Genomic DNA, 21,515 nt, shown 5'->3' with positions numbered 1-21,515 from the left:
TCTTCGTCAGTGTCCGTAAAATAAGCCTGAGCCGCCCCATCTAATCCCCTTGCTGGGAACAGAGGACGGAGGGGGCAAGGAGGGGCCAGCTGGCTTTGTCCGAACTCTTGGCCACCATTGTGCTCCGCATTCTTAATTGGTCTCCTATCTGTTGTTAATCTTTTAAAGATCTTGTCAAACCTTTAAATACATAAATACATAAATAACTAAAGGTCTGATGTAAATATTCCCTCTCTGAGGGACGCCGAGGTGGCTCAGTTGGTTAAATATTGCTTCTGTGAGAATGTTCCTGCCTGTGTTGAAGAATATCACTTTGAGGAACATCCAAATGAAGCAACAAGTCCTGCGGGATACTCGGTGGAATCAGAGCTTCCGATCTGAAGGGGGAGGCTTTGGGAGCCCTGAGGTTGGATGTGGTTCTGCCATTAACTGCCATGTTTCCTCATTGGTTTTATTTGATGTCGAAATCATGTTTCTATTATTTTACACGACTTTCCCTCATTACGTCAGTGTCTTTGGCTCTCCAGGCCTTACTGGTCCATGAAATGGAAGCACGTCTGGTCTGTCCTGGTCCTGTGATTCTCTCTGAAACCCTTCTCAGGCTGTGTCATATCGAAGCCACTTCTTTGCAGATGCTTGGGCCGGGGTGGTGCATCTAAAAACATTCAGTAAGAATCAAGAAAAACAAGGCTTCAGCCATGCAAGTTCTCTGACTCTTCTCCCCATTTTTGTTATCATCACAAAGTTAATTAGATGATTCTTTAATGCGCTACAGCTACGTTTTATTGCTAAAACATGTAACTCTACCACTGCAATTTAAGTCTAAAAAACTACTTTTAAGCTGGAGGGCTCTGGGGGGTGGGGGATGGTGGCGTCAAGACTGCCTGGATTCGAACCCGAGAGCCGCCGCGCTCTGGCTCTGCGTCCTGCCGAGTCTCACCCTCTGGGACATGGGGGGTAACAGTCGGCGGCCACCGCCGACCACCGATGCGGGGATTGTGTAACCGCAGCTCAAGCTACTGCTGCCTTCCTCTTCCTTCAGAGGGACAAGTAAGCGAGGGAAGCGGTACCGAGCATTTGCGGTTTCCCCGGCACGGGTCACACGACCATCTGCGGTGGTGGTTCCCAGGCCAGCAGGCTTTTTTCCAGATTATTGAATCATGACTACGAAGCTCGATCAAGTGTCCGAAAGGTCACACCGGACAGTCTGAGCCCAGATTTGCTTGTCAAGTGCCCGTTTCTCACGATGCGAGGTGAAGAGATGAAGAAAACCTATTTTTCTGGGTTGTCACGTTTCGGGGTTCCCACTGCTGTTGCGTGACTGCGCGGTGGTGCGTGACTGCGCGGTTGTGCGTGACTGTGCGGTTGCGCGTGACTGCGCGGTTGCGCGTGATTGTGCGGTTGTGCGTGACTGCGCGGTTGTGCGTGATTGTGCGGTTGTGCGTGACTGCGCGGTTGCGTGTGATTGTGCGGTTGTGCGTGACTGCGCGGTTGCGCGTGATTGTGCGGTTGCGTGTGATTGTGCGGTTGCGCGTGACTGCGCGGTTGCGTGTGACTGCGCGGTTGCGTGTGATAGTGCGGTTGCGCGTGATTGTGCGGTTGTGCGTGACTGTGCGGTTGCGTGTGATAGTGCGGTTGTGCGTGACTGCGCGGCTGCGTGTGATTGTGCGGTTGCGCGTGATTGTGCGGTTGTGCGTGACTGCGCGGTTGCGCGTGATTGTGCGGTTGTGCGTGACTGCGCGGTTGTGTGTGATTGTGCGGTTGTGCGTGACTGCGCGGTTGCGTGTGATTGTGCGGTTGTGCGTGACTGCGCGGTTGTGCGTGATTGTGCGGTTGCGTGTGATTGTGCGGTTGTGCGTGACTGCGCGGTTGCGTGTGACTGTGCGGTTGTGTGTGATAGTGCGGTTGCGCGTGATTGTGCGGTTGTGCGTGACTGCGCGGTTGCGTGTGACTGTGCGGTTGCGTGTGATAGTGCGGTTGTGCGTGACTGCGCGGCTGCGTGTGATTGTGCGGTTGTGCGTGATTGTGCGGTTGCGCGTGATTGTGCGGTTGTGCGTGACTGCGCGGTTGCGCGTGATTGTGCGGTTGTGCGTGACTGCGCGGTTGTTCGAGGACAGACCGAGCCCGCAGAAGGGCGCGGAGGGCACGCACAGCGCACAGCAGTGCAGGGACCGTCTGAAGGGCCGACGGTGCCCGTTCTGGAAAGTCACAACTGCGGAGACAGACGAGGGGCCACGGGAAGGACACGCGGTGACACGGACTCTCCGGGCCCTGAAGCTCTGCGACACTGTACGGAGGACACAAGTCACCACACACCTGTCCCGGCTCAAGGACACCCAACAGCCAGCGCGGGCCCGCGGTGACCAAACCCTGCGTGCGACCGCGACGTGCCGGAGTCCCTTCGGCAGCCGCGACCAGCGGGCCCTCCGGGGCGGGCGCCGGGGCGTCTGGGAGCGTCCGCGCTCCCGCCGGAGCCCCGCTGGGAACCTAGAGCCGCCCTAGAACTTTGCCCACTGAAGAGAGCGCGGAGGGGACGAGCGCGCGGAGGAGCCCGACTTCTCACCCGCCGAGCACGGGAGGGCACGGGCAGGCCCGCGGGTCACGCCGTCCCGGGGACCTTCGGCAAACCCCGCGCCGTCCCCGGGACGGAGCCGACGCGGCCGAGCCGAGGCCCCGCCTCAGCCGAGGCCCGGCCGCGGGAGCGCGGACCCGCCCGTCGGCCGGCGCGTCCCTCCGCCCACAGCCAGCCCGGCCTGCGCCTGGGCGCCCCTCTCTGAACGACCCCCGGGCCCTAAACACAGGCGCTGCCCCTTGTACCCGCGGGGACGAGGGACTAAAGCGCCCGGGGAGGGCCGAACTCCCAGCGAGACAGGAGCAAGGACACCCCGCGCCGCCCGGCGACCGCCAGCAGCCGGCAAAGAGCCCCCGGGCACTGCGGCTGCGGCTCAGCGACGGCGGAAGCGGAGCGGGCGGGGCGGGCGGGGCGGGGCCGAGCGCTCATTGGACGGCTTCGGGGGGCGGGGCCCGAGCGGACAGCCCGCGAGGAGCGAGGGAGGCTGCGCGTGCGACGCCGGCAGGTTCCGGACCCCTCGCTTCCCTTCCGGCCGGCCGGGCGAGCCCGGCGAAGGGCGTGCCGACGCCCGTGACGTCACAAGGGGCGGGGCTGCCGGGGTAGGGGTCCGGCCGGCGCGCGGGCGCGTGCGGCAGTCGCGGTTCGGGTCGGAGCGTGCGCGGTTGCTAGGGCTCGGCGCCGGGTTCGCTGTCACAGTCTGTCCCTTCCCGGAGCCTGGGACGCACTGGACGCGCGCTCGCGTGTGTGTGTTGTGAGTGTGAGGGGACTCCGGGCGGAGGCGAACCCTCGCTGCCTTTTTTGACCTTCCTTTGGTCCGAGGGGGCCGTCCGGCTCAGGGTCGCTGCCGCCCCGCCGCAGCGCGCTTGGGTCCGGCCGCCTCTTCCTTTTCTTTGGAACTCGGGGGCCTTTCCCCCTTTTTCCGTCTCCGTTTTGGGCACGCAGTGCCGTCTGGGCTGGTGTCCCGGGTCCCCGACCGGCCGCTTCCTGCCCGTGCGCTGGCCGCCCCCGCCCAGGGTCTCCCCTGCGCCCTCGCCCCTGCCCGGGAGGTGGGCGGCTTCGTCCCCCCCTGCCCACCCGCGTCTCCGCAGCCGTAGCCGCACCTGCCTCGGTATGAACGGGGGCAACGACCCTCCTCTTTTCATAAAAGACATTAAGCCCGGACTGAAAAACTTAAATGTCGTCTTTATTGTGCTGGAGATAGGTAAGTGGGGTCCGCCGCCCACCCCGCTGCCCCACGCGTGCTGGGGCAGGAGGGGAGGGCGCCGCCGCCGCCAGCCTGGGGCTCCCCTCCTCCTCCTCTTCGAGGCCCCCCACCCCTCCCCCCTTCCACGTGGCCCCGGTGGCCCCCCCACCCCGGACCCGGATCCGACCTGCGGCGAAATCCCGGGACTCGACCTCTTGCCCCCTGTCCACGGCGTGACGGTCCCGGAGGAGGAGTTCGAGCCTCTCTGAAGTCCTCGTTACCTAACACACCCCTCCCCCTTGCGATTTGAACTCTCCGCAGGACGCGTGACCAAAACCAAAGACGGCCATGAAGTGAGATCGTGCAAAGTGGCAGACAAAACGGGCAGCATCACTATTTCCGTGTGGGACGAGATCGGAGGTCTTATCCAGCCGGGGGACATTATTCGGTTGACCCGAGGGTAGGTGTGCAGCAGTGGGGGCGGGGGAGAGGCTTCCTAGGTGACAGCCTGCAGTCACCGGCCGGGGACCCTGACAGGTGCTGGAGTTCCTGTCTGCTCGGTGGCCCCCCCGCGCAGTTTGGGGCCCCTTGGATGGTCATTTTGGGTAGTGGACAGCTTCGGGATAGAACATCCTCGCCAGGAAAGCAGTCAGTTTGACCCGGGAATCTAGCCCACCTCGCCTCAGCGTACGGGTCAAGTAGATGGTTAAATACGTTTTGGGATTACTGAGTGTTTTTTGTAGATTGGCAAAATTAGCATAGTCCATACTGCTTACTTTTTTTTTAATATATATCAATTATTTAATACAGTTGTCAGCTCTTTTCTAGCCTTTCCCCCTTTCTAGTGGCTTTTGAAATCCTGCCAGTATTTTGTTTAGACAGGACATCAGATTGTAGTTGGACAGGTTAGCAGTTCTGCGGTATGTCAAATTTGTACCGGAATGGAAAAGTTAAGGGAAGTTCACGGTATCTGGAAGGCGCTTTCTGGAAGATGACTTCCTGTGCCTACTGCTGTAAGGTCACTGGAGTACACAAACCAGAATGATAAGCAGAAAAATGTTCGGCAGGGAGAAAAGTGTTGGATCACCCTCTGAACGCTGGAGGTTGGGTAGGCCCTTTGATAATACCTCCAGGCCTCAGAGCAGCTTCAGGAAGTGAGGCAGAGTATCCTCAAAGAAGGAAGAGAGAGTCAGAACATAGACATTTTATTCTCCTGCAGTGACTCATGACACTAAGTGTGTCTTTAAATGTCCACATCTGTAGCTTACACAAAAGAGAATTCCTGCCTAGGAGGGTGTGGTGCGGATTAGCATAATTGAAGTTTTTCTGGCTGCCAGAATGTTTCTCATCTATCTGATGTAGTGTAAACAGCATCTCATTTCGGATATCTCATTATGTTGTAGTCAGTGGAAAATACATAGGTATGTCCGTCCAAAAATTTGTGGGAAAACTAAAATCAAGATCCCTATAGTGTTGATAGAGTTTCAAGGAGTATAATTTAAAGGAAAATTCAAAACTAAAGAAACTCCACTATTTTGTAACTTCAGTTGACCTTGAGGTTTTTATACTTCGGTAATTTCCTCATCTGTAAAATGGGAATAATTACACCTTACTTAAAAAATAACATGTCTGGCCTATTGTAAGGCCCTTCCGTTCTAGTTGTATCTGAGAAAAGTAGATTTTGAAGAAGGGAGTACATCTAAATAATGATAATTTGAACATTGATATGTTTATCAGAAAACCCTGCTGTTGTTGACGTTATTCCCAAAACAAATGCAATTTAAATGTTCACTTGTTGAAACTTCAAATTTTTTCTCAGCATGCATTAACTTTCACATTACTAAGGTGAAATATTAGTGCACTCTTTTTCTTCTAAGTTGCTTTTTGTATAGCATAAGAGTGCTGAAGTCTTTAATGGATTACCCTTACTAAAGAGGAATGTATAATGTGGAACTAACTAGTATTTATTAATCTATGTTAAAAGATGAAATATAACTTCTTAGTTAACAATATTTAATTATAATTTTTTTTTTTAAGGTTTTACTTACTTGTCAGAGGGAGAGAGCTCACAAGCAGGGGGAGTGGCAGGCAGGGGGAGAAGCGGGCTCCCTGCTGAGCAAGGAGCCCTGTGCAGGCCTGGGGACTCCATCCTGAAACTCTGGGATCTTGACCTGAGCCAAAGACAGATGCTAAACCTACTAAGCCACCCAGGTGTCCCTATAATTTAACATTCGGTCCTAAAGTTACCATTGTAGGTTATAGAGAACCACTGAAAATCGAATCTTAGACTGATATTACAGTGTTTAATTTACATTTTTGTTAGATTTTTATGCAAGAATATTTAATGATGTTGCCTGCACCTCAGAGTTGATCAGAGTAAATAATCAGTTCAGCTAAATTGATGCTAAAGATTGCAGGTTTGGAAAGGCAGATAGGTGAGATTTGTGATTGTTTTTTTAGGCCCTTGATTAAATTTTACCAAATTTTCAGTAGCTCATGAATCCTCCCATGTGTTTTATAGAGAAAAAGGAAAAACTATTTTATTGACTAATCTGAGGAGACCAAGTAAATGTGTATAAAAGTACGCACTTGGTGTTGATATTATATATGCTATGATTGAGAAATAATTTCTGCTTGAATCTCTTCAATTGAAAGTTCTATAGTTTAGATAATTACGTCAAAATTTGGCAGTAGACTTCTCTTTGTACTGTTCCGCTTGTAAGTAACAAGTTAATCAAATTAGGCTAATTGATTTACCACCGTAGACAGAGTTTGATCTCCACCTACACCCTGATACAAAAAAATACAATATAAAGTTTCACTTAAGTAGAAGGAAATACATGTATTTTTACAGAACAGATGTTTCTTCTCTTTCTAGGTATGCATCCATGTGGAAAGGCTGTTTGACGCTGTACACTGGAAGGGGTGGAGAACTTCAAAAAATTGGGGAGTAAGTATTCAAATGCATTTCCGATAAGTGAATAAATTACACATAATGTCTACAGAGTAACTGGTAGGTATGAACTCTAAAGGATAAACTTCTTGGCTTTTCTGTATTGGTAAACCGAATGCCTTCAGTAGCTTCGCTGTAAAAACAACTTTACATGTATGTACCAGCTTAACAGCCATCCATATTGTTTCCTGTGGTTGAGAATATTAGTTTTCCCTGGCAAAGAGCATGAAGTTGCACTTGAGATGAGCCCCAGTGGGGCCATTTCTGTAGAGTTTGGGAACATGCATCTTTAGGTGTCACAGTGCAGTTTTAGATAGGTTCTGTCTTCTGGTGAAATGCCAAAGCAGCAGCTAGGTAAGAAGTTAGGTTTCAGGCCAACAGTTTAAATTTTCTTTTTTCATTGATGGGTGAATATGTACTCATGGTAAAAGGACTTGCAGCGATGACAATTGAAGTCCTGTATTTATCCACAGTCTAGGTACCGTACAGGCAGCCACAGTGCGAGCTTCCATATACTCCTACCCTGGTAATCTCCACCCTGACTTGGAGGAACCATCCTCTCTAGGGGTGTAAAGGTAATTTAGCCTCCATATTAGCTTAGACATTTGGGATGTGTTCATAAAGTACTGTGTTGGCAGTAAGCCAAATCATTAGTCCGTTCTGTTTGTAGGATATTTGAAGACATACAGAAGCCACGCGTGGCACACACATACACACACACAAAATGTTCTTCTACACTGCAGGGATAAAATTGTTGGGAAAAGATAAGCAGTCTTGCTAGCTTTTAAAGATCAGAAACAAGTAACGCTTTGCTTTTGCTAGGAGAAAAATTATTTACTTAACGTTTGTTTTTAGAGCAGTATTAGAGCAACTTGTTATGAAAGCTCTTAGCGTCAATATCACCAAAAGATGTGGGGTTTTTCCTGACCTTCATGTATATGGAGAAAGAGGTCAGCTACGTGAAGAACCAGTGGGGGTCACTCAGTTCTTCCTTGACTTGACTTTGTCAGGGTCAGTCTAGGATATACCAAAACTGATTTTAATTAATTTATGGGGTGAGGAGCTAAGTAAATGCTTATGTGTAATCTTCATATATGCCATAGTCAACTTACAAGCAGCATTGGAATAAACTGTTGTCTTAATAGCCACGTGTCTTTATCATACCTGGGGAGTCCGCTCTTAACCTTGAATGATTATCTTTGCAGATTCACAGTGATTGGTCAAAAGAGGGACTGGATGGGAGTGTGTGAATGGATCAGTGCAAATCCATCACCACTGCTGGAAAAACCACTCTGGAACCCTAAACATGGTTCAGGGACATCAGCCTATACGGAAAAACAGCACAGAGATGTGTTTCTGGGTCCTTGATCCTTGACATGATTTAGTTTTTGCAGTACAGAAGAACTAAAATAAAAAATAGAATGTTTTAAATATTGTGGACCACTGAGTATTTTAGAATACTTTGTTTTTTATGGAACATAGCATTTAGGAAGTTTTCGTTGTATAAATAGTTAGCATGTTGCTTTTTAGTTAATTGATTTAACACCTAAATTCTTCATTCCTATAAGTTATGCGTGTTACGCAAAGGAAGGTTGATTATTTTTAGGAGTCATTTAACTTGTGCTTTATTTTCTTTCAGATTTTGTATGGTTTATTCAGAAGTGCCAAATTTCAGTGAACCCAACCCAGATTATCGAGGACAACAGAGCAGAGGGGTAATTAATCCAAATGTATAGTCTGTTTATATGATTAGACTGATTTTGACAGGGTACTATAATTCTCTGGCTAGGTGTTCAACCCTGTCATACCCAGAAATAATGACAGTTATTAAAAAGAATATAAAGTCATTTTCATTATGTATATTTTGTGAGTATATATACATATATATCTTTAGCGTTAAATACATGTGCCATTGAGCACTTCGAGCAGTAGGGAGGAATATCAGGAAAACACAGTAAGATAAAACAGAAGCTATAAAAGGTTTGGGAAACATTCCTGAATTAGTAACATTGAATGGACCTGGGTAAATCTTTTAAAAATTTGTTTAAAAAAAAACAAAAACAACTAAAGAATGGATATAACTTGTTATTATAATAATTTTTTTAATAAATCTTCAATTGGTTAAATTAAAAACGTATTTTTTAGGCACACAATGAGCAGAAGAATAATTCCATGAATAATAATATGGGTACAGGTACATTTGGACCAGTGGGTAAGATTTTTTTTTTCATATTTGTGATCAAGTATTAAGAAATTAAGTGAATGTATCTTACGAAAGATTAGAAGAAAACTGTCATTAGGCGTGCATTGACACTAAAAGGGAGCTGCTAGTCAACAAGGAATTCCCCAGGAACTGATTTTCTAAATAGCAGATACTCTCTTAAGCTAACTACTGAGCATATTCTTTTTATTTTTAAAAAAATATTTTTATATACATGGATTTTATTTATCTGTTTAAATTCCGTGTAGTTAACACAGTGTTTTATTAGTTTCACATATGCAGTGTAGTGGTTCAACAGTTCCACGGATCAGTGCTCACCGGAGAAGTGTGCTCCTAAGCCCCTTCACCTATTTCACCCCGCCCCCCACCTCCCAGAGCACATTCTGTGTTTAAACGGTGGCTGCTGATGATAAGAAGAAATCTGTTTTAGTGATGCGTAATAGGTTTTCCAATGATTTTTTTTTTAAACAAAATTTCTGTAATCTGGTGATTATTGATAATAGATGCAAAATTACTGATTATTTGGACACACCAAAAGCCTTTCATCTTTAATAGCTCACCTTAAATTTTCACACATGCTGATAGCTGCCTCTTTAAAAGATTGGCCTTTAACCCTCAAATACTCTCAGATGCTGTGTTAATGGGTCTCTCAGCTGTGTCTTTTGAAGTTTTTATTGCGGAGGAAAAGCTTTGGGATTGGAGTTTAGTCGGTGGGTGAAGTTCTGTTTGACCTGGTGGGCGCATGTTTTGGCACAGCTGGTAATGATCACATTGTGGGAAACTTTGCTGTCTTGTCCTTTGAAAAATTAGAATTACATTGTCCGTTCTGAATTACTAACCAAATTTGAATCTAATGCCAGTGTTCATACACTATTTTACCTTTTTTTTCTTTTTCCCTTACAATTTTGGCGCAGGGCACTACTGTGTTTTTCTTTACTAATTTCTCATTTTGTTCCCCAAACTGTTCTATTTCTCTCTCCATATTAATAGAGCATCAAGTTAATATATTTACAGTAATTACATGTTTGGAAAACTCAGAAGGCACGTTGAGTCTTTTCCAGTAGTTTAAAAATAAAGGCATTTGTTTTCTCTAGTACTACTTGTAAACATGTTAGAACTTCAGATAGGTGTGTTACTACATATCAGTGTCTGAAATGGTGATGAATTTTTATATTCTTTTTTAGGAAATGGGGTTCAAGCTGGCCCAGAATCAAGGGGATGCCAGTTTTCATATGCTGGTAGAAGCAATGGCCGGGGACCTACAAATTCACAGCTACAAGGAACAGCTAATAATCAAACAGTCATGACCACAATAAGTAATGGCAGGGACCCTCGGAGAGCCTTTAAAAGATGACCTATGCCCAATACTCACATGTAGTTTTTAAACGACACGCCCTACTTGAACACTTACTGCACTTTTATTTATCGTTAACTGTGAAAACTGTGTCCTTTATCGGTTTCCTCTTATGTTTTGGGTTTGTTAACAAGAGTGGATTGTTCTTATAGCAAGGCTGTTAAGCTGCTCAAGTCTCCTGTTGAAGAATTTGAAGAATGGGAAGACTCTGAAAAGTAGGGGCAGTTATTTTTAGGGCAAAAAGATCAATGGTTATCCTCTAAACACACGCCCCCGTTCCGTGGGTGAGTTTCTTAAGACATCAGCTTTATATCCTCTCTGAGTCTATCTTCCATATACATTTTGTAATATTTAAAGTAAGGCTTAATGGGAGATGCTCTTTTGTCCTAAATTCAGGTATTGCCAACTGAAGCAATAACCACCAACCCTCCCCCCCCACCCAAAAAAAAACTCAGTCAGTGGTAATAGCCGTTTTTGAGTGTTTGTGACTCCAGGAATGATTGACTTCTTCATTTGAGTGACTGCCGAGAGGATTTTCCAAGGACTGAATCTTCTAAACTCTTGTTTTATTATCAAAAAGAATATATTCTTTATCAGAATTATGGAGTAGAATGGGAACTTGTATTATAACAAGGGATTTTTATAAGAAAGCTGCATTTATTTTAGGGTAGTCCTATTAATACTTGTTGTCAACTTTGTGCGTTACACTGAAGGGAAACTTAAAACTGAGGCCTTGAATATTTATTTTTTGAAACTACTATGTCAAATATTAAAGTATAATTTGAGGGAGTTAAAAAGTCATAGTAAATACTGATCTAATTATTTTAAAAAATTGTGGTACGTAGATGAAGGCAATTCAAATTGAATTCCTGTAGAAGTACGCAGTCTTAAGTTAGAGTGTCCTAGGTACTTGCAGAAACTCATCCTGGAGTGAAAATCCTAGGTACTTAACTTTTATTTGAAAAGTGTGTGTGTGAGTATTGTCAAAGTTTCTGAACACAATTCACAAAGCCTTATCAGCCAAAGTTAAACGGCTCTCTCTAAGAAGTGCATACAGCTTTATTCAGAAATGTAAAGGTAGAATTTCTTTGTGCTATAAATGACACCCAGTTCCCACTTTTTACTATAGAGTGGGTAACTGGTAAATTTTTCCTTTGTTAGAATTCAGTTCTTCCAAATTAGCCCAAATAAAACTTGAATTAATGTTAACGGCCTTCCCTTATTTTCGCTCTTTCAATGATTTGCAATGGAGAGCCAGTAAATTTTACCGTAGTTGTAATGATTACTTCAACCCGGGGACTGCTTAGCTCTGTACTTGTCGCCTTTTGTCCCTACCTTAAATCACAAAATAATTTATGTAGACTCTGTTTTCTAAAAACGCCATAGCCTTCGAATATGAAAATTGGTACCAGAGTATTCGTTTCTCCAATTCAGTGTATCTAACGAATTTCTGTACACACTGAGTGTGAGACACTGGGGAATTAAGGGGTAGGTGACGAGTCATCTCAAGGAGCTTATTCATGGTTCATAGTACCTTGGTAACGGGTTTATATATTCCAGAAGTTTTTCTTTTAGCCTTAACTCATAGTGAGTTTTGGCTTTATGACTAATATCTTTTTAAGATACAAGATAACATGTTTGAAGTAAAAATTTACTAAAAGTGTGCAAGTTTTTAAGTAGGGGTAGGAGCAATAATACTCTTAAGTGATTTGTATGAATATGGTGTTAAAGATGATTTTAAAAGAAAGAATTTTGGAGTTTGAGAAAAGTAAACTATCAGGTGGGATAGCTGAGCTTCCAGTCCCGGCCCATTGTCTCCTCACCTATGATGTTGGACAAATTATTACACTTAAGACCTCTATAAGCCTTAAGTTCCACAAATATAAAAACAAGTAATATTATCCCTTTAGAGAGTTACAGAAGATTTTCCACTTAAGTGATTAGGGTGATTTCTGGCACGTAATAGGCAGTCAAAATGTCATCTGATCATACCTCAAGAATAGAAGAAAATGCAGCGTTAGGTGTGGAAATACTGTTATCCTTTAACATGTTGAGATTAAATAGAGAATGATCTAAGCTATTAATTTTGTAATTGACATTTGCCTCAATAATTGAATCTTGTTCTGTGTTACCATTTATTAACACATCTCTTTTTTCTCAAGGGAAGCCTCCAAAACCAAAGTGAATTTCAGTCCGTAACGAATGTTTGCCCCACAGTCTGCGTGGACGGGCCTCGACACGAAGAGGAAGAAAGTTTTCTACCTTCCTCTTCCCTGGTGCTTTCACCTGTGAATTTTTAAATGTCTAAACACCTACCAAAAACAAAACCCACTTAGTTTAGAAGTGCACACCTACTAGAATTGGGCCCCATCTCATTTCCACAAAACAGTTCTGAATTGGTTTCAGGTCTCATCAGCCAGCTGGCCTCTCCTCTCTGGGACAGGTTTTTGGCCGGTGGCGACAATACAGAGACGGGAAAATGAACCTCACAAGGCCCGAGAATGATGTGTAACAGTGAAGGCTGCAGTGTGCTTTCCCAAAGGCATTTACACAGGTTTTCCTATATATACCACCTCTTTTTTGCTTTGTTCTTACAGGTTGGGGTCTGTGCCTTCCCCACCCCTTCCAGCAGGCTGCTCTCTGAGGACAGTCTAACTTGATTCCCTGAATATTTGTAGTACTGAATCCTTGTCATTTGTATTTTTATTATTTAACATTTTAAAAGAACGTTTAATTTGCTGGGTTTAGTAATAATGCCAAAGGGATGATGCAGAACAAATAGATGGGAGGTTAGTAAAACAAATCCAACAGTAATCATGAGAACGTTTAAAGTCTAGGAAGCTGGTTACGTGGCCCCACAAAGTGTTCTCAGAGGTGCCCACTGGCCGTTTCTACAGCAGCATGGAGACCCACTGGCAGTCTTAAGTTTATATCGATCTGGCATTCCAGTTACCAAAGTGACTTCCCTTTTCTGTTATGAAAGTAAGTACTGTTTGCTCCACGAAACCTTAGGCTCCAGTGACTCCTAAGATCCTTTTCTTTGATGTGTTTGGAAAGGTTCTCCCGACAGCAAACCTTGGAAACCACAGGAAAGCAGTCAACACGGGACGACTTGCCCAGCGTCAGTCTCTCCAGCCTCTAGGCTGCTGCTTGGGACTACCTGCCCTGTGATGGCTTTTGTAAAAATCGCTTTGGCTTTTCTTCAATTTCCCCAGCTGATGAGAGTGTCTTCACATTTCTGGCAGAAAAGGGGATTATAGAGGGGTAAAGGCAGGTGTACTTGGCTGTGGTGAAAACCAGGCTTCAGCCAATGATTAAATGTTAGGGGAAAGAAACACTCCCTCGCTTCACAAAGTCATTGTAATGATTAACAGTTAAGGTACGCTTCTGAGGAAATCAGTTGTGACCTTTGGAAAATGACACTGTCACGAGTGGTACGCTGTAAGGCTCTGAGGGAGAAGCTTAGAAAAACATTTTACTTCCCCGGCCTATTCAACTCTTTTCCCAATTCCTTTGCTTTATTGGGGTTACACCAGAGTTTGTGTCTAAATACTATAACCACATTACTCCAGGTTTCTGAGCTAAAAGGGTCTAACGATGTTTCTCAAAGCACAGATCGCAAACGAAGAAACAGACTAGAGAAAAGTCCATAGACTGGCCCTGACAAGCCTTAGCACTTTCTTCATTAAGAACGTTAGACCCAAAGATGTTCCTAAGGGTTTCTTTACCACTATGAGGTAACTGGTGTGATGTAGCAAAAGGAACATTTTAACATGTTTGACAGGTAGGCATTTAAGCCTTTTGAAAGGCCTTGATAGGTAGCCCACAACCAGCGTGGCTCCCAAGGTCGAAGACTATGCCAGCCCAAGGCTGCAGTAGACCCCGGGAGCCTCAGAGTCCTCTTCCCACACCATAGCCTTTGCCACCGCGTGTCCCTACAACCTCAGCTGAAGCCCTTGGCATGTCTTCAGAAACTTTTTTTTAAATGATTTCCAAGCAAAAGTCGAATTTCCTGTTTTACTCCATCAAAATCTTTTGAATGTAGAGTTCAGTTTCTTGTCCATGTATTGAACGTACGTGGAGTGAAATTGACACGCTGGTTTACACGCCCGCGATAGATGTTCCCCCCCGGAACTTGATGGAACTACGAGTTGCTTCTCTGCTCTATCAGGAGGAGGATTTGTAAGTGCAGGAGTGGTAGAGCTGCACTTGGAATAAGACCCTGAAGATTTTTGTCTCCTGCCCTTGATCTCTCTCCCAACACAGCTGTCCTGAAATGCATGTGTGGTTTCTTTCATCATTGTTAGGCTAGAATATGCCACAGTTCTGGTTTGCAAAACAGGGAGAGATAGTTGGAAGCCTATGCCTCCGAAGAGCAGAACTGAGTAAAGCAGGTGGTGTCCGTGCCTATGGCCTCTGGATGTGAGCTCTGCTGAGTTTTGAAAAGGTTCATGTAGAATTGCTCGAATTACGTCTAGTAAAATCAGATCATCTATAATGATCTGACTTCATTTGGGGCTGTATGACAGTAAAAAGCTTTGTCATCCTAGGTTTCTGTTAAACTTTTTTGAAAAAAGATTTTATTACTGCTTATCTCAACAAATACATGTTTATCGCAGCTCTCTTCCTCTTACCACCGGAGCGTTCCTCAGTCTCCTCTTGATTATGCAAAGAGAGGCTGGCAAAGTGAAAAGTAGTGGGATTGGAGACGGTGCACTCTCCTAAGAACGCCTGATAGAGCCCCCCACCCCTTAACAGAGCTCAGTCTTGTTCTGCACACAGCCAGCTAAATATTTTCCACAAATAATACGCAAGGCATTGTTTGATTGCCATGCAGACAAGTCTGTTTCAAACATGTATAACCGTAGTAGGAGATGACCTCTGACCTAGGTCCCAGGACTGCCATCAGAGTAAAAACACAGCTAGTGCCATCTACTGGGCGATGACTACATAGTTCTGTGGCTCAGGAATGTGGCATAACACGTGGAGGCAATGTTCCCTCAGTCCATTGGATAAGAATTTTTGTCTGATGGTCTCAGCATGATGTAGAAGATCATTAGGCAGAAATGAAGCCATCTCATTCTAGTTTATGAACTAGCAACACTGACATCAGAAGTAAATTCCCTTAAGCAGCTTTATTAAACCCTCAGCTGCTCCCCAGTGCTGTAGAAGCTACGGAAACGCTTGCCAATTTTTGTGTTCTTGCTACATTTGTCAACAACACTGGTGGGGAGTGTAAACTCAAAAATACCTTTTGGTGGGTGGTGTTTGGGTAAAAGCAGTTGAAGGAGAACATGAAACTGCCTTTTTTTTTTTTTCTTGTATAATCCCAGCCAAACGACTGGTGGTGTTCCTGTAGTGATGTTAGCTTTGCAGGATGAAACCCATTTTAAATGTCCATGACGGTGTGCTTTGGTGAAAAGAAATAGTTTTGAGTTGAGATCTTGGTTTGAATCCTAGATCTATTGTTTACTGGCTTCGTGACTATGAGCCTTGTTATAAAATGAGAATAATGGGCTCTGAGGACTACATGAACCCATGTATGCAAACATCACGACCATGTCCAGGGCTCAACCAACGTTAAGCTCTTTCTCCACGAACAATGTAAATAAGAGGCAAATACGGATCATTTTTTTCATGCCCTGAGAAGGCCGTCTCTCATAATTTTAAATCTGAAATATTAAGCAACTTAGTTACTGCAATTAGGTTGGGTTTCTTTTGGTGTGTGTACGTGTGTGCAGGTGTGTGTGTGTGTGTGTGTGTGTGTGTGTGTGAACAGCCAAGCTCTTGCATTCTGCTCGTGCAGGAAGGTCTGCCCGCTGACCGTTCGTCATGACGGGCTTGTAAGGTTGAGTCTTCACAAAGGTCTGCTCAACAGTTGAGTGCCCTGTGCTGTTTTTCTGTTCACCTTTGCCCAGAGGGTGAGGGCATGGTTATGAAAGCGCAGAGGAGGGAGGACATGTTGGCCAGGGTTTGGCCAGAGGAGAGGTCAATGGCCAAGGGGAGGGCGGAGGGTACGCCGGAAGGAATTCCATATTCCCAGTGACCGTCCTCCGAATTGCTGTGCCCACAGCATGCGGACGGGTTTGTTTGCTTCTGATCCAGCACTAACTTCCCAACATTTTATCATGAAAAATTTCAAACATACAGTGATGTTGAACAATGTTAGAGTAAACATTTGTGCACTAACCACTTAGATTTTATCATTAACATCTGACTAGTTTCATCACATCCCTCTCATTCATCCATCCGTTTTTAATATATTCAAGTAAACAGACATGTATTCATTTCAGCATGCTCATTCCCTGCTCAGCACGAATACTAGTTCAGTATTTTTTTGCCGTTTTTAGTATAGAATTTACATACAAACAAATGCACAAATGTTGGGTGTGTGTTGATAAATGCCCATGCCTCTGGAACTCAAACGCCTCTTGAGATGTACAGAACATTGCCATCGCCGCAGAAACTTTTCTCATGCCCTTTCCCAAGTGAACCCCTCTCTGCATGGCCCAGGGGCAGTGAACTCTTCGGATATTAAAAAAATTTTTTTTTTTTTAATTTATTTGACAGCAACACAGTGAGAGAGGGAACACAAGAAGGGGGAGTGGGAGAGGGAGAAGCAGGCTTCCCACTGAGCAGGGAGCCTGATGCAGGGCTCAATCAACGAAAGGGGAAAGTTTCTTATGTGCCAAGGTCAGCTCTAGTTAAATCCCAACGATGCCAGAATACTGCCAAACCCAGCTTCACACATCTTGAAAATGTAATCCTAAGACTTGGTACTTTTTTTTTTTTTTTTATCCTTTCTCATTTCAATTTAGCTCTAGCTCTGCCCTTAATATTTTTTTTCTTTCCCTGTCGAGATTTACACTCAGCGTCCTAGGCTCTTGAGGCAGAAACTGCTGGAATGAGACCAGCTGAGCAGGAGGACTTGCAGCGCTAGGACTGGGGCTAGAAGGAGTTGGCTACCTGGGACTTACCACTTTGTCCTGAGCAGCCTTCGGGGAGGTGGGGAGACTCTGGGTGGACTTGATAAGAAGTAGCAGGTGTAGATGGTACCCTGAGTGCCGGGGTAGAAGGGAGACACCGGAACTTCAGTATTTTCAGGTCAGGGGCTCAACTCTTCAGGTTTTGACTCTAAAAACTCTTAATTTTCTTAAGGTATGAGCTCTCCAAAAATGCCTTCTGCTCCTTAGGGTTTGCCTTTTCATAGTTAGGAAATTGGAGTTGGCATACTCAAGAGTGTATCAATTAACTTGCCAAGCGAAGACCTACTGCTCAGGCTACAGAAAAGCATCCCTGAGTGAAACATACAATTGTGAGTGTGTTTCCCCAGCGTATGTGTGCATGCCTGTGTGGATGCCCAAACGTGACATAGATTAATCACCAACCAAGCTATTTCTGCATTAAACCCCACATTTCCTAACCTTAGATATTTTCTTTTTTTCATTAGTTGGTGCTTAAGGTTCCTCTCCTCTGCTTCTTTAATTGGCTACCTGTAATTTATTGAGTAGTTGCTGTGTGCCAGGACTATGCTAGTGAGTTACCTTGATGATCTCATTAAGCGAACCTGTGGGGGGAGGTTTTGCTATCTTCATGTTACAGATAGAGACTAAGATTTAGAAGGACTGAGTAATTTGCCTGATATCACACTACCAGGAATTGACAGAGTCCTACACCGCAAAGCGTGTACTTTTAACTCCTTGTCGATGTGCAAGCGTGGCGGTTGTTGCTGACTTCACTGGACAGTGCTGGGCAGGAGATGCAGTTTGCTTTGGTTTTAAAAGGGAGTGTAGATTCAGCTGTACTACAGCAGAGGGGAAGGTGTAGAATGGAAATATAGAATTTCTGTATTGTTACCTAGGATTGGTCATACTTTAAACGTCAACCGAATATAGACCCAATTACAGAAGTTTAGTCTACTATGATAGGTCCTATCTTTGCAGGGAAAATGGGATAATTGGAGACCTGCCCCTGATCCCCCAAATATTAGGAAACCGTGGGTGAAGTCCCCCGTTATTTGGTAATAGAGAAGAGTTTTCTAACAATGGGTCAAAATCCAGAAACATTAGAGATTAGTAAATTTGACTACCTCTGTATAGTTAAAAAATAGAGTATGAAGACAAACTTGGACAGATATTTGTAATTTTTATCCCTGAAAAAGGGCTAATATTCCTGATACATAAATAAACTTGTAAAAGTGGAGACGACCACTCTCTCTGGAAAAATGGACAAAAAAATATAAGCAGTTCACATACGCACACACACACACACGCACAATTCAAATCCCCCCTAAGCATATGAAAGGAATATAATGTTCAACTTCATAATGAGATATGCAAATTAAAATGCCATTGAGATACCATTCCTCAACTTTTCTATTGGTAAAAATGTAAAAGTTTGAAAACATACTCTTAGTGAGTGACACTATGAGAAACAGACACTTTCATTTATAGTTGGAGGGAATGTAAACTGTTTAATCTCCAGGGTTAGGGGTGGGATTTGGCAATTTCACATTTGACTATGCTCTGTCACCCAACCACCCGCCTCTGGGGCACCTATCCCTATGGCCAGCTGTTTGCAATGGCTGCTGGAATGCCCCTGCCTATCTGCACAGCTTTGGACAGTCTCCTCGGGGACAAAGGAGTTGTCCAGTGCCCTAGGACAGGAGCAAACTTAATGCAAGGAGAAAAACTGAGAAGTGACTGAGCTCTGGGGCTTGCTGTCTCCTGACGTGCCGGGAACCCTGAGCACTCCACGAGAACACGAATAAATGCTAGCTCACCTCCTGGAGGATGGGAGGCCGCTCGAGGCAACTTGGCTGATCGCCTGCCACTTCCCGACACGTGAATGAGTCTTGGATTATCCAGCTCGGCTGAGTTGGCAGCGGACTTCAGTCACGGCGCGAGCAGCAGAAGGAAGGAGGGGCCGAACCCTGCCCAAACCGCTGACCTGCAGAATCTTGAGCTGATAATGATGTTGCTTTATGCCACTAAGTTTTGAGGTGGTGTGCTCTATGTAGCAAAAGCTAACTGATACGATGCTAAAGACACATTGACAAAAATATAAAAAGGCATATTTACTGAAGCATTGCCTATAACAGCAAAAGAGTGGAAAGGACTCAGGTCTACCAATTAAGGAATGGTTGAACACATTACTGTGTAGTCACTCTGTGGAATACTAAGCAGCTACAGTAGAGATCTCTCTCCATACTTTCATGAAGTGATTTTTAGAATATATTAAGTGAAAAAAGCAGTTATAAAACAGTAGAGTATGCTACCTTTTTTTAAAAAAGGGGAATGACTATTTGCTTTACATTTTGAAAATGAAAGAATTGGCAAGTAAAAATTATTTCTTAAGAGGAAGGGGACACGGACAGAAACTGAATTTCACTAAATCTTGTTTTGTAGATATAATTTGAGAATCATGGAAATGGTTTGCATATGGATGCATCTAACACATGCATATGTATGAAATCACAATAAAATGCATATCTAAAGCTAAAGCAAAATGAAATTAATGAACTTGTTCATTTATATATAACCGCAACAGAGAAGAATTATTTCAAGTATTGCAAAAAGACAATTCTTTCTCTATGCATTCTTAGAGGATATATCCTAAATTAAAAAATGAATTAGGAAGAAATACTGTTAGTGATATTTTTATTCTGAATTTATTATACATATGTGTTTATACAGTCAAGATAAATAAAATACACAGCTTTGTTAATGGTATCAGGAATCATGAAAAGATGGATTAAAGATGCTAAGTAAAATTATAAATTCTAAACAATTACAAATTCGAATGGGAAATAACACTATGAAGTCAAAGGCATTTCCTTAAAAATAAAAAAGCAACGTTTTCCAAAATTATTCTGGGATAATTGATGAGAAATTTCTTGATGGATCTAGCTGACAATTCAGGACCTCCCTGATCAATCACCAAGAAATAGACACACGTCTTGTATCTCCTCGTTTGAAGCAATTGGAAGTACTATCACCAATATTCTTTAAAAAAAATTGGACCCGAATCTGTCCGAGTGTCTAGATCTAACTGCTGGAGCGTGGGCTGTACGGGGCACAGAGGACAGAGTCGAAGAACGCCACGGGAAATCACAAGACCGGCTGCCCTGATTCTTCAGCAAACAAGGGCGGGGAGGGCAGGCGGTTGTGGAAAAGGCACTTAAAACAAATATCAATCAAGTGAATTATTTGAATTCTGATTGGAAAAGAAATAATCCAGTAAAAAGTATTTATTAGACAGCTGGGGACGTCTGAGCAGTGATTAGATCTTGATTAAGTGCGACGTGGTTCTGTGGGTGTGTTACAGGAGTCCTTATTTGGGGAGTTTCGTTCTGTAGGAGTTGATGCAGCCAAGATGGAAACCACAGGGTCGTTTGAACGGGGAGGGTTTCATATACGGAATTATTAGTAACAGGAGATGACCGGCCACGGTGACCCCTTTAGCAAACACTAACAAATAGGGCCGGGAGAGAAGGAAGGAGCAGCCACTACTGGTAGGGAAGACACAGGGCCTCCAAGGGAGGAACGCGGCTCCCTCTCGCCGCCACCTGTCGTGATGAGCTCCGGCTGTCCTCGAAGACGGTGCATTCCCGCCTGCGGACAGCGGGGTGGTTCACCGGCGGCCTCGGCCGGGGCTGGCCACCCCGCTCCGTGCGAAGACGCCCGCTGGACACGGTGAGGCCGCCTGCGAGGCCGGCTAAGACGCCCGCAGAGCTCACGGGGCGCCGCTGGGCCTCGCAGGAGCCGAGCTGCTTTCGGCTGCGGGGACCAGCGGGGACAGGCGGGGACCGGCGGGGACCGGCGGGGACCGTGGAGCCCCGCAGAGCCGCCCCTTCCCCTCCAGTGTCCCTCCGGCCTTCTACAGACCGGGCTTCACACCCCGCCTCCCGGCAAAAGAGAGCGTCTACGGGGTCCAGCTCCAGTGTCTCATTGGAACAAAGAAGGTGGATTCCCAGCAGACGAGTGTGAAACTGGCCACTGGCACGATTACGGAAGTATTTATGAAAGAAATAATGGGATGTCTGTGATTGGCTTCAAAATGATTCTGTGGGTGGGCGTCTAGAGGGGATGAGATTATTCACGGGTTGGTGACTGTTGAAGACAGGACTGGTCACGCCAGGGTCCATTATACTCTTCTGTTTTTATATATGTTTAATTCATATATATGTCATATATTTGTTTATATATACATGAGAGATATATGAGACAGATG

The 21,515-nt window shown here is 45.0% G+C and overlaps 1 protein-coding gene across 1 annotated transcript; it reads left to right on the top strand.

Annotated features, from left to right (window-relative positions):
- Positions 1-3,200: 3,200 nt before the first annotated feature.
- NABP1 (nucleic acid binding protein 1) lies at positions 3,201-12,364 on the top strand. Its single transcript, XM_080799750.1, has 6 exons — positions 3,201-3,773; positions 4,077-4,215; positions 6,634-6,705; positions 8,348-8,423; positions 8,854-8,920; positions 10,114-12,364. Exons 1-6 carry the CDS (start codon positions 3,683-3,685, stop codon positions 10,281-10,283), a joined length of 615 nt encoding a protein of 204 aa, XP_080655876.1. The 5' UTR covers positions 3,201-3,682; the 3' UTR covers positions 10,284-12,364.
- Positions 12,365-21,515: the final 9,151 nt, after the last annotated feature.

This window comes from Martes martes, assembly GCF_963455335.1.
Source record: "Martes martes genome assembly, chromosome: 3".
In the NCBI taxonomy this organism is placed as follows: domain Eukaryota; kingdom Metazoa; phylum Chordata; class Mammalia; order Carnivora; family Mustelidae; genus Martes; species Martes martes.
The sequence above is the reverse complement of the archived record's forward strand: the minus strand, read 5'-3'. Positions and strand labels throughout refer to the sequence as shown.

Coding starts and splice junctions, on each gene's coding strand:
- NABP1 (XM_080799750.1), top strand. CDS start 3,683: ATGAACGGGGGCAACGACCCTCCTCTTTTCATAAAAGACATTAAGCCC. Junction 6,706..8,347: donor GAACTTCAAAAAATTGGGGA/GTAAGTATTCAA, acceptor ATTTTCTTTCAG/ATTTTGTATGGTTTATTCAG. Junction 8,921..10,113: donor AGGTACATTTGGACCAGTGG/GTAAGATTTTTT, acceptor ATTCTTTTTTAG/GAAATGGGGTTCAAGCTGGC.